Genomic DNA, 10,552 nt, shown 5'->3' with positions numbered 1-10,552 from the left:
AAAAAAAAAAAAAAAAAACAAACTCAGCGGAAACAGTAAAACCCTAACAAAGAACTGAAAGATTCTATCACTAATCCCAAAAATTCACAAATAGAGTAACAGTCTCCCCAAGTATCAATTCCCCCTATAAACGAAACCATTTCCGCATAACCAACCGTACATACTCGATTTCGGAACGGTAAACTTACCGGAAAACGAGTGAGACTCACGGTGTGAAGAAACTCCGATTCCGGAACTCAAGGAAGAAGACTTGACTACAGTGACATCGTCCAAGAGAGGCGTCGAAGTAGAAGCAGATCCCGGCGGTTGTTTCTGCGGTGACGGATCGGAATCCAAGTTCAAAACCGTAGGAGTAGGATTCTTTCGAGCCCTTTTCGACGGTGGAGGAGTAGCTTCATCCTCGCTGTCAGATATCTGAATGAAATCGCTCATCTCTAGAAAAGAGAAATCGAAATTTGAAATTTGGCGATGAAGGGCGGGACTATCGATAGAGAAACAAGTCAGTGTGTCGTAAACGATTCGTCAAGAGAGTGTTTGGGTACAAGGTTTACTTTATTCTTTAGCTGGTTTTTGTCGATTACATTAATTTTGCCGTTTATTAGATTCAACAAGATTAGGGTTTTTTTAATGTATGATCAGACTTTGGTGTTGAATTATTATTGAGTTTATTGTATGTGATTGATTTTATATTTTTTCATCCTTTAATATTCTACTAAACTTGAATTGTGTTTGAACTTGTCAAACGTCACTCGTCGTCAGGGTCTTCCAAACTCTTCGTCACACGGCCGTAATCTTTAAACCTTTTAAAGGTTATCTCGTTCTTTTTCCAAACGTCCACCATAAGATTATCTTAAAATTCACCTTTGCAGAAGAAAAGGAAAAAGAACAATAAAAAAAAAACAGATTTGTGACCCATTAGAAAACAACAAAACCGATAGAGAGATAGAAGAGGATCTCAGACATCCAAGGAAGGATAGGAGCTGCATGAGCTCTCAAGCCCGGCGAAAGGCGAAAGCTTTAGGCGGCCACTGCGAATGTTTTGAGAAACAAGCCCTTATTGGTTATATCCTCATTGATCCTAATCTTAATCTATAGCAATTACTCAACAACTAACAAACCATAATTAATAATGAACTGTATAGTATAGTAAAGAGAGTCTCAGACATCCAAGGAAGGGATAAAGAACAGCATTGGCTCTCAAGCCCGGCGAAAGGCGAAAGCCTTAGGCGGCCACTGCGAATGTTTTTGAGAAACAAGCCTTCTCTTCTATCATCATCGACAACTACCACTAAACTCTAATCCTCTACAGTTTCAAATACAAACGTTACAATTTTACAAAAGCAGACGAATTCAACGGTTTATAATCTAAAAACAAGAAACGCATTCAAGCAAAACAACATTGGAAATTCGAATTCTTGGGTTTATAATTGGCGGCGATTAACATGTTCAAGAAGAAGAAGGTTTTGGATACTAATATAGTCGGACAAAGAGGCGGCGTTGGATGAGTGTACACAGACTAGGGTTTATGTTTTCGATCACACACACGATGAACGGCTGAGATTTCTTTCATTTTTCCAAATGGGCTTTTCTTGATAGTTAGCTCAGCCCGTTATTACGGCCTACCCTACAACAACAAAAACATGTCAAGTTTGAACTTTGAAGATTCACACATAAGCTAAGGTGTGAGATGATCCCTCCCGGTAAGAACTAGGTAAAATCTTGATGGTTAAGTTTCAATATTTGTACGAAGTAACCTTTGAAGGACACCTACGAAACCAAAAATGTCAAGTTTGAACTTATGACTTTGACGCAAATTCTCAAGTTATACACATAAGCTAAAGATGTGAGATGAGTACGTGTGGGCTAAGTAAAATCATGTAATCTCATGTTTGATAGATCTATTAACGAATGTACCAAGAAGCTTACACAAATGGTCTCATTAAACAAATTAGTTCACTACCCATTAACCTGGATTATCAAACATTTGAATCAACATCGTTCTACTAATGTCAAGATAATGGTCGATGTATAGCACTTGTATTTGTTACAAAGACATTTGTATTGTGGATTAAATAATACAGAGTACAGTTGTCAATTTGTCATCGATATATTTAGCCAACACCGATTAACATTTGGAAAAAAAAAAATGTACTTTTCATAAATATTAATCGGAGCTATCATACCTACCAAAAAAAAATACTGTGGCGGAGCTAGGAAATCAGTTTATCAAGATCAAAAAAAAATTTTAGGATCAATTGTGTTATTAAATTCTTTTATAAGAGTCAATTGTACTATTTTACCAGGATCAATTTGATTTTTTTTCCTAATATTTCACCTAATTTTAGAAATTCACCAGGATCAATTGACACTTATAACTCTAAGCTGCCTCCGCCCATATATATATATACACACACTAAAATGGGTGTTCATCTTTAATTAAGTGTGTGGTTGACAAAAAACTTTAGTATTGGATACCATGATTGTTTGATAGTTTTTTTGTAAATGCTCCCTCTCTATAACAAAAACAAAAACTGATTTTATGTAAAATTTCATCAATTAATATTAGAAATTTATAAATTTCAAAAATCATTAATTAAGAATTTAAAAGTTTGATATATTACAAATGGTTAATAGTTATGAGAAATGTGTTATTATAAATAAATAATACCTTTCTAACTAAACATTAAATATTTTTTAATTTATGTGAAAATTTTAAAAATTTATAAATTTCAAAAATCATTAATTAAGAATTTAAAAGTTTGATATATTACAAATGGTTAATAGTTATGAGAAATATGTTATTATAAATAAATAATACATTTCTAACTAAACATTAAATATTTTTTAATTTATGTGAAAATTTTATAACATCATCATTTGTGATTTAGAGGAAGTATCATTTAAAACAAAAAAAAACAAAAAAAAACGTAAAAAGTACCAAGTAGATTTTGGTCTAATGGCTTCTTAGTTATCTGAATGAAAAAAAAAAAAAACATTTATAAAGAGATCTTGGAAAATTGCAGCGTGATATGACACTACATTTTTAAAACGAGTACTTTTAGTCTAAAAATATAATTAATTCATTGACGGTTTAAAACGAGGTTACCAACAAAAGGTTTATAAACTAAAACATATATATCACATATATCACATGTTAATCAGATTATGTTTTAATCAACTTATATGAAATTATATTATATGGACCGTGCAATGTATCTATTTGGTCATTGATATTTTATTTACACATTCAGATATCAAAATATTGATTCGATATAATACGTCTAAATAAATATATAGTTTAGTTGATTTTTGCATGTAAATAACTAAAATGATAATATAAAACATCAAATTATATATATGGGCAAAGACACTACAATGAATTTGTTTTCCAAAGTGCTCATATCTACTAGGTTTAGGTGTCCTTACAATTCGTTAGGTTATGGAATTCGATTATGATTTTGAAAATTATGAAGTATTGACAAAAAAATTTCAGTTATCAAATAATTAATTATTATTTCTATATAAGTATACAACCATTTTTAGTAATTTTTAAAGATCTATTCCAACTAATACATGTATCTCATTTTAATTATAACTCTATAATGAAATCGTACATCTAATGTACAACATCCCAATTGGAACATCTTGACCATGATACGGTCTAAAGTCGTATATATGTTGCTTCAACTCTTAAAGTAAGATCTTTGTTTTTTTTTTCTAATGTTAAGACATTTTATATTATAAATATTTGGATGAATTAGTTCGATTATAGAATATCAGGTTATGCCTTGTCATGTATTTTTGGTATCAAAGGTCAAGTCACTTTTGTCATTGAGTAAATAAGGGATGTATGTGACTTTAAAACATTCCAGTTTTGTTTTAGAAAACTTTTTCTGATGCTTTTCATGTAATTCTAGGTTATTAATTGAGACTGACAAAATTGTAAAAAGTCTGGTGTATATAAAAAAGTAAAAAAATGATGTTTGGTTTGTGTAAAAAAAAGTTCTTGTATTTTTCTTTCAATATAAAACAGTATATTGTGGAATTAACCAATATATTTTATGTCCTAAAGGAACAATGGAGATTCCTCAAAAACAATTAAATTCATGCAAGTTGAAAATGTAGGCACCAGAGAGATACAAGTTTGATTCTTGTTAAAAGTTGGTTATGGGTATGAGAGATGTATGAGATCTCCCTTGTGAGTATTTTATTTCAGCTTTGTCTTGATATATGAGAATTTACAAAATGTTGAGTTGATACATTTTTGTCAACTATATTTGTAAAATTTTGTTCTATGGACAGATCGATTGTGTCATTTGAGAATTGCATTGACTTTAACCATTTTTGTGTCTTTGTTAAATTATATCACGCAAAGATTGGAATATATTCTTACCAATCAATTACCCATGTATAGTAAACAATTGATAGCAAAATCTACTATAAGATTATATATTTTCTCGTTACAAACCCATTGTTTCAAGAAAAAGAAAAGACGAAATTGGATTACACAAAACTCGAAGCAACGTTAAGCATTCGGAAACTATTAACAACATACACACAGATCAACAAAGCAAGTTATATAGAAAAGACCCAAAGTCCACGAGACTGTGCTTTTACTTTCTTGCTTTTGAAGACCAAACTATATCACAAAGAGCTTCAACTTCCGCAGGCTAAACATTCGTCAGGGTTTGTCAAGGAACATACCATCTGCGCCAACTTGGTTTCATTATCCTCTTCTTCTACTTCTTTACCTCCTTCTACTACACTCGGCTTCTCCTATATCAAGCCCAACGACAACAACTCACAGGTAAAATGTCTGAATTCACTAGAAGAATCGTTGCAAAGAGTGTTGCATTGTTTTTCTTTCTTACCTTGAGCATGGCTGTGTCAACTGTGAACTTTATCGCATCAGCTGCAGCACGAGATCGCAGGTAATACATCCCGGTTTTCAAACCCTAAAGGTAGATTAACAACAAAATAAGTGAGATTATGAGTATTTACAAGATGAGTGAAGGACCAGATACTCTTTATAATCTCAAAACTATTTCATATTGAATATAAAAAGAGTTTAGATGTTTAAGGTTTGTACCTTTTTCCAAGCATAGAAGTGTAAGGAAGTGAGTTTTGCGAAGTTGGGTTTGTCCATGTGTATGTTTAAGCTTTGGCTTTGATCTATGTAACATCCACGATCAACAGCCATGTCCACCACTGTTCTCTGTTTGATTTCCCAGACGGTTCTGTGTTTTATTGCAAGAGAAACAAATCAAATCTCGGTATCTAGACATAATATTAGGGAGAACACAATAAATGGGAGCTATACCTGTAAATAGCCTTCAAGTCGTCAGGTATCTCCGCAACATTTACTATAGAACCATTCTCATTAATTAATTTGTTCTTCAACGTTGGAGTCCAAAGTCCCATATCAGTCAAGTCATGGAGAAGATGCTTATTCACCACTACGAACTCACCACTGCACAACCCGACCCAATGAGTAAGCAACAAGTGGGAAAACCAGAAGCATACTTTGTCAGATGATTTAACCACATACCTCAAGACTCTGCGGCTGTAGATGTTTGATGTGTATGGCTCAAAACATTCATTGTTCCCGAGAATCTGACTGGTTGAAGCAGTTGGCATAGGTGCTACTAAAAGAGAGTTCCTCACTCCATTCTTTGATATCATAGCTCTAAGATCAGCCCAGTCCCAGCGGTTTGATGGAATTACATTCCACATGTCAGGTTGAAGGATTCCCTAGAGATGGGATAAAGTCAGCCTAACAATCCACCATGCTACCTTATAACGTTTGGTCGAAAATTTTCTAATCATTGATGGCTAAGATGCATACCTTACTCACAGGACTTCCTGCGTAGGTTTCATAGGGCCCAACTCTTGCAGCAAGCTCTGAAGATGCTTTGAGTGCATGGTAGTATATAGTTTCAAATATATCCTTATTCAATTGTTGCGCCTGAGTAAGAAATTAAACTGCTTAAGAACAGAGAACAAAATTACTTTCCAAGGTTGATCATATAATGCAAAACAAGTCTACCTCTGGAGAATCAAATGGCATTCCAAGGAGGATAAATGCATCTGCAAGACCTTGTACACCGATACCAATAGGTCTGTGACGCATGTTTGAAGTTTTTGCAGTCTCCACAGGATAGTAATTCACATCTATTATCTTATTGAGATTGATAGTAACAGTAGCAGTCACCTGGTCACACAGAAAATTAAAAAAGTCAACATCACATCAAAGACAGGGAAACTTCTCCAGAGATAACTCCTTCAGAGTCAGATTTGAGGTCAAATGAGGCAAGTACTTAGTATCTGACCTCTGCTAACTTGTCAAAATCAAAGTAACGATTCTTTGAGCCCAGACTGCCAGCAAGCTTAGATGGATGAGAGTCTAACGGGATGTCCTGTAGTGAGATGAAGAAAGTTAGAGCTCTATGCATCGAGTGACAAAGTAAAAGAAAATTAAGAGAACCGGCAAATCAGTTTCCTACTCACCTTCTCCCTTACAAATCTGGGTAAAGCAATAGATGCAAGATTGCACACAGCAGTTTCTGTAGGACTAGTGTACTCAATGATTTCAGTGCATAAATTGGATGACTTTATTGTTCCCAGATTTTGCTGATTACTTTTTCTGTTACATGAATCCTACAGTAGAGTAACAAAAGTAACAGTAAGAACCGGTGGTTATAGGTCTATAACGTGTAGCCACAGAATTAGGACTGTTACTAANTTGCAGTCTCCACAGGATAGTAATTCACATCTATTATCTTATTGAGATTGATAGTAACAGTAGCAGTCACCTGGTCACACAGAAAATTAAAAAAGTCAACATCACATCAAAGACAGGGAAACTTCTCCAGAGATAACTCCTTCAGAGTCAGATTTGAGGTCAAATGAGGCAAGTACTTAGTATCTGACCTCTGCTAACTTGTCAAAATCAAAGTAACGATTCTTTGAGCCCAGACTGCCAGCAAGCTTAGATGGATGAGAGTCTAACGGGATGTCCTGTAGTGAGATGAAGAAAGTTAGAGCTCTATGCATCGAGTGACAAAGTAAAAGAAAATTAAGAGAACCGGCAAATCAGTTTCCTACTCACCTTCTCCCTTACAAATCTGGGTAAAGCAATAGATGCAAGATTGCACACAGCAGTTTCTGTAGGACTAGTGTACTCAATGATTTCAGTGCATAAATTGGATGACTTTATTGTTCCCAGATTTTGCTGATTACTTTTTCTGTTACATGAATCCTACAGTAGAGTAACAAAAGTTACAGTATGAACCGGTGGTTATAGGTATATAACGTGTAGCCACAGAATTAGGACTTGTACTAACCTTGAAAAGCATGTATGGTGTTCCTGTTTCTACCTGGGATGTCAATATTTCATACCAAAGCTGCTGCGCCTGAACAACCTTCTTGGCTTTTCCCTAAAGATTTGAACAAACATAACTGGTATTGAGATAACAGGAATTTAAGTTTCTAACGAAGCAGCATATACATAGATGAATAGGGATTCACCTCTCTTTCATACTTCGTGTACAGTGTCTCAAATTCAGCGCCCCAGCAATCTGCCAAACCCGGAGCTTCGTTTGGACAAAACAGTGACCACTTCCCATCGCTCTGGACCCTCTCCATGAAGAGATCTGGAATCCAGAGAGCATAAAACAAGTCTCTAGCCCTGTGTTCTTCCTATAATGGGAAAAAGGTGTAGTTAGAGGTTGTATCAGCCTGAATTGGAATATACATATGAGGGGAATACATGGTGAGATATAGAGGATGTAATTTTACCTTCCCATGGTTCTTACGCAGCTCCAGAAACTCAAAGACATCAGCATGCCATGGCTCCAGGTATACAGCAAAGGCTCCTTCACCAATGACAAAATATACATCAGATACACTAGAGACCATCTACAGCACAGATAATGATATCAAAGTAGGTGCTGATATGTACCCTTTCTCTTGCCTCCTCCTTGATCAACATAACGAGCAGTATCATTGAATACACGCAGCATTGGAACAATACCATTAGATGTTCCATTTGTGCCACGAATATAACTTCCAGTTGCACGAATATTATGAATTGAAACACCAATACCCCCAGCAGATTTGCTTATAACAGCACACTCTTTAAGTGTTTCATATATGCCGTCAATGCTATCATCTTTCATGCACACCAGAAAGCAGCTGCTTAACTGCCATGTCAATTATTTTCGATAGCAAATCAGCACAGGCACATTTAAAAGTATAGCCGGATTATAGATATAATAAAATATCAAACTACAGGTATATTTACTTGAGGCCTAGGCGTTCCTGCATTGAAGAGTGTAGGAGATGCATGAGTGAACCATCTCTGAGACATCAAATGGTAAGTTTGGATCGCGGAATCAATATCATCCTTGTGAATGCCAACAGCTACCCTCATCAGCATGTGTTGAGGCCTTTCAACAACTTTCCCTTCGACTTTTAAGAGGTATGATCTCTCAAGAGTTTTAAATCCAAAGAAATCGTATTCAAAATCACGATCATAGATTATTTCACTGTCCAGACGAGCAGCGTTCTGAAGAAACCAAAGAAAAACACTAGTCAGTGATCTACAAGTTACATATGTATCACACCAAGAAACAAAATTGAATTGAGATCATAACAGAGGCTTTCGTACCTGCATAATTATGTCAAATACATCATCAGCTATTAGTGGGGACTTTAGTCCAGATCTCTCACTGACATGATTGAACATGTCCTTAACCCTGCAAAGTACCACACAGTACATCCAAGTCAACTCATATGAAACTTAAACACAAATCAATTATATATACCAACTAATAACACTCACGTCTCAGAAAACGATTTCTTAGTGTTCTTGTGAAGGTTTGAGACAGCAATCCTAGCAGCAAGCTGACATACAAACACAGAAGAAAAAAACATGTATATCATACAGATCATGTCATCAAGACTCAAGTCCATATTTAGAAGTACACAGTTCCAAACATCGCAATTGAGAAGGCAAAGTTCAATTCAATTCTATCAAATGAAATACCAATCCAATCAGAGAGATGAAAGTCTCTGACTTTATCAAATAGTACCCAGAAAGCAAATCGAATAGAAATAACTCACAGATGCATAATCAGGATGGTTACAGGTCATAGCAGCAGCAGTCTCAGCGGCTAACTCATCGAGTTGACTTGTGGTGACTCCCTTGTAGACACCAGCACAGACCTTCTGAGCAACGAGGACAGGGTCACAATGGTCACTGCTAAGCCCATAGCTAAGCTTCTTAAGCCGGGCAGTAATCTTATCGAAATGAACAGTTTCCTGCCTTCCGTCACGCTTCACCACATACATGTTTTTTTTTTCGGTCAAAGAAGAAAAATTAGAAAAGGTCTCAGAGGAATTTTATCGAACAGGTGATGGGCGTCTGATGGGTAAGCAACGATGTTGCAGGAAAGAAATGGTTTTTATAAAGAGATAAGAAGGAGGCTTTAAAAGGGGTTGCTTCGGTTTCGAAATATCTCTAGGGTTTCTACTTTCTTGTGATTTTGTCCTTTAATGGCCGAAATTTTTAATCCACTTTCCCGGGAAAAGATTTGGGATTTTCCCGCCAGCTTGTAAGAGAAGGTCAGATCAGAAGGAGCCATTGGGCTTTTTTCACGTGGCGGGTTCATTATTTCAAATTTTTTTTTAATGGTTGAATGTGGACCTGGCCCATGAAGTTAATGTGTATTGTCATGGGGCCCAGCTCTTTTCTTTTTAGAGAGGATTATTCAACCTAGGAATTTATTCATATTCTTTTATTGTTTAAACATTATCAAATTTTATTTAATAATAAATAAATTCATGCCAAGAGAATTTTTTTCCCAATAGGATATTGTAATGCTTTCAAAGTGGACAGCCTTTTATAAATATTGTACAAAACTTGAATGAATCTTGTAAACATAATTTATATACTTTCAAACCTTTTAACAACTTTGACATTATATTTTTTTATTTAATTTAAAGTTCCACCAATCACAACTAATCCATCATGAACGATAATTTATAACATGTGAGTTAACGGGCATGTTCATTTTCATGTCGTTGGCGACAGAAACCAGCGACAGCGACCAAACATCGTTCGTTTGTCTATCGCTGGTTTAACAATGGTTTAGTCGACCAGTCGCAGCGACAGTATTCAGTGACCAGCGACATATATTTTGGATCGCTATTTTCTTCAGCGATAGATTTTAAACCACGACGACTGAAACCAACAATTACTAAAATGTCTTCGTCTTTTTAAAAAAACTAGATTTTCATCTGCGGTATACCGCGTGGCAATATTTTCTTGAACGAAAACTATTAAATTTTAAGTTATAATTGTTTGTTGATTTAGATTGAAATCGTATAATTTTAGTATTTGAAATCGTATAATTGTATTTAGATTGTTAATTTTAGGATTTAATATGTGTTTTATTGCATGACATTTTTGTTTACATAAGCGTAATTTAATTATAATTTTTAATATTCTAATATTGATGGTGTTAATAAAATAATAATAAGATAAACACCA

At 34.9% G+C, this 10,552-nt stretch overlaps 1 protein-coding gene and 1 pseudogene across 1 annotated transcript; both read right to left on the bottom strand.

The window, feature by feature from the left end:
- The window catches only part of LOC104713629, a 3,835-nt pseudogene extending 3,296 nt beyond the window's left edge, over positions 1-539 (bottom strand).
- Positions 4,415-9,630, bottom strand: LOC104713628 (ribonucleoside-diphosphate reductase large subunit). Its single transcript, XM_010430797.1, has 17 exons — positions 9,124-9,630; positions 8,843-8,904; positions 8,669-8,756; positions 8,303-8,566; positions 7,961-8,201; positions 7,798-7,874; positions 7,528-7,698; positions 7,344-7,436; positions 7,109-7,258; positions 6,931-7,017; positions 6,047-6,211; positions 5,846-5,965; positions 5,549-5,751; positions 5,321-5,470; positions 5,090-5,237; positions 4,872-4,955; positions 4,415-4,776 (listed from the first exon to the last, which is right to left on the bottom strand). Exons 1-17 carry the CDS (start codon positions 9,349-9,351, stop codon positions 4,657-4,659), a joined length of 2,451 nt encoding a protein of 816 aa, XP_010429099.1. The 5' UTR covers positions 9,352-9,630; the 3' UTR covers positions 4,415-4,656.

This window comes from Camelina sativa, chromosome 9 (assembly GCF_000633955.1).
Source record: "Camelina sativa cultivar DH55 chromosome 9, Cs, whole genome shotgun sequence".
In the NCBI taxonomy this organism is placed as follows: Eukaryota; Viridiplantae; Streptophyta; class Magnoliopsida; order Brassicales; family Brassicaceae; genus Camelina; species Camelina sativa.
This window is presented reverse-complemented; position numbering and strand designations above follow the sequence as displayed.

Coding starts and splice junctions, on each gene's coding strand:
- LOC104713628 (XM_010430797.1), bottom strand. CDS start 9,351: ATGTATGTGGTGAAGCGTGACGGAAGGCAGGAAACTGTTCATTTCGAT. Junction 7,875..7,960: donor AGGAGGAGGCAAGAGAAAGG/GTACATATCAGC, acceptor TCATTGGTGAAG/GAGCCTTTGCTGTATACCTG. Junction 5,238..5,320: donor GACTTGAAGGCTATTTACAG/GTATAGCTCCCA, acceptor AATAAAACACAG/AACCGTCTGGGAAATCAAAC.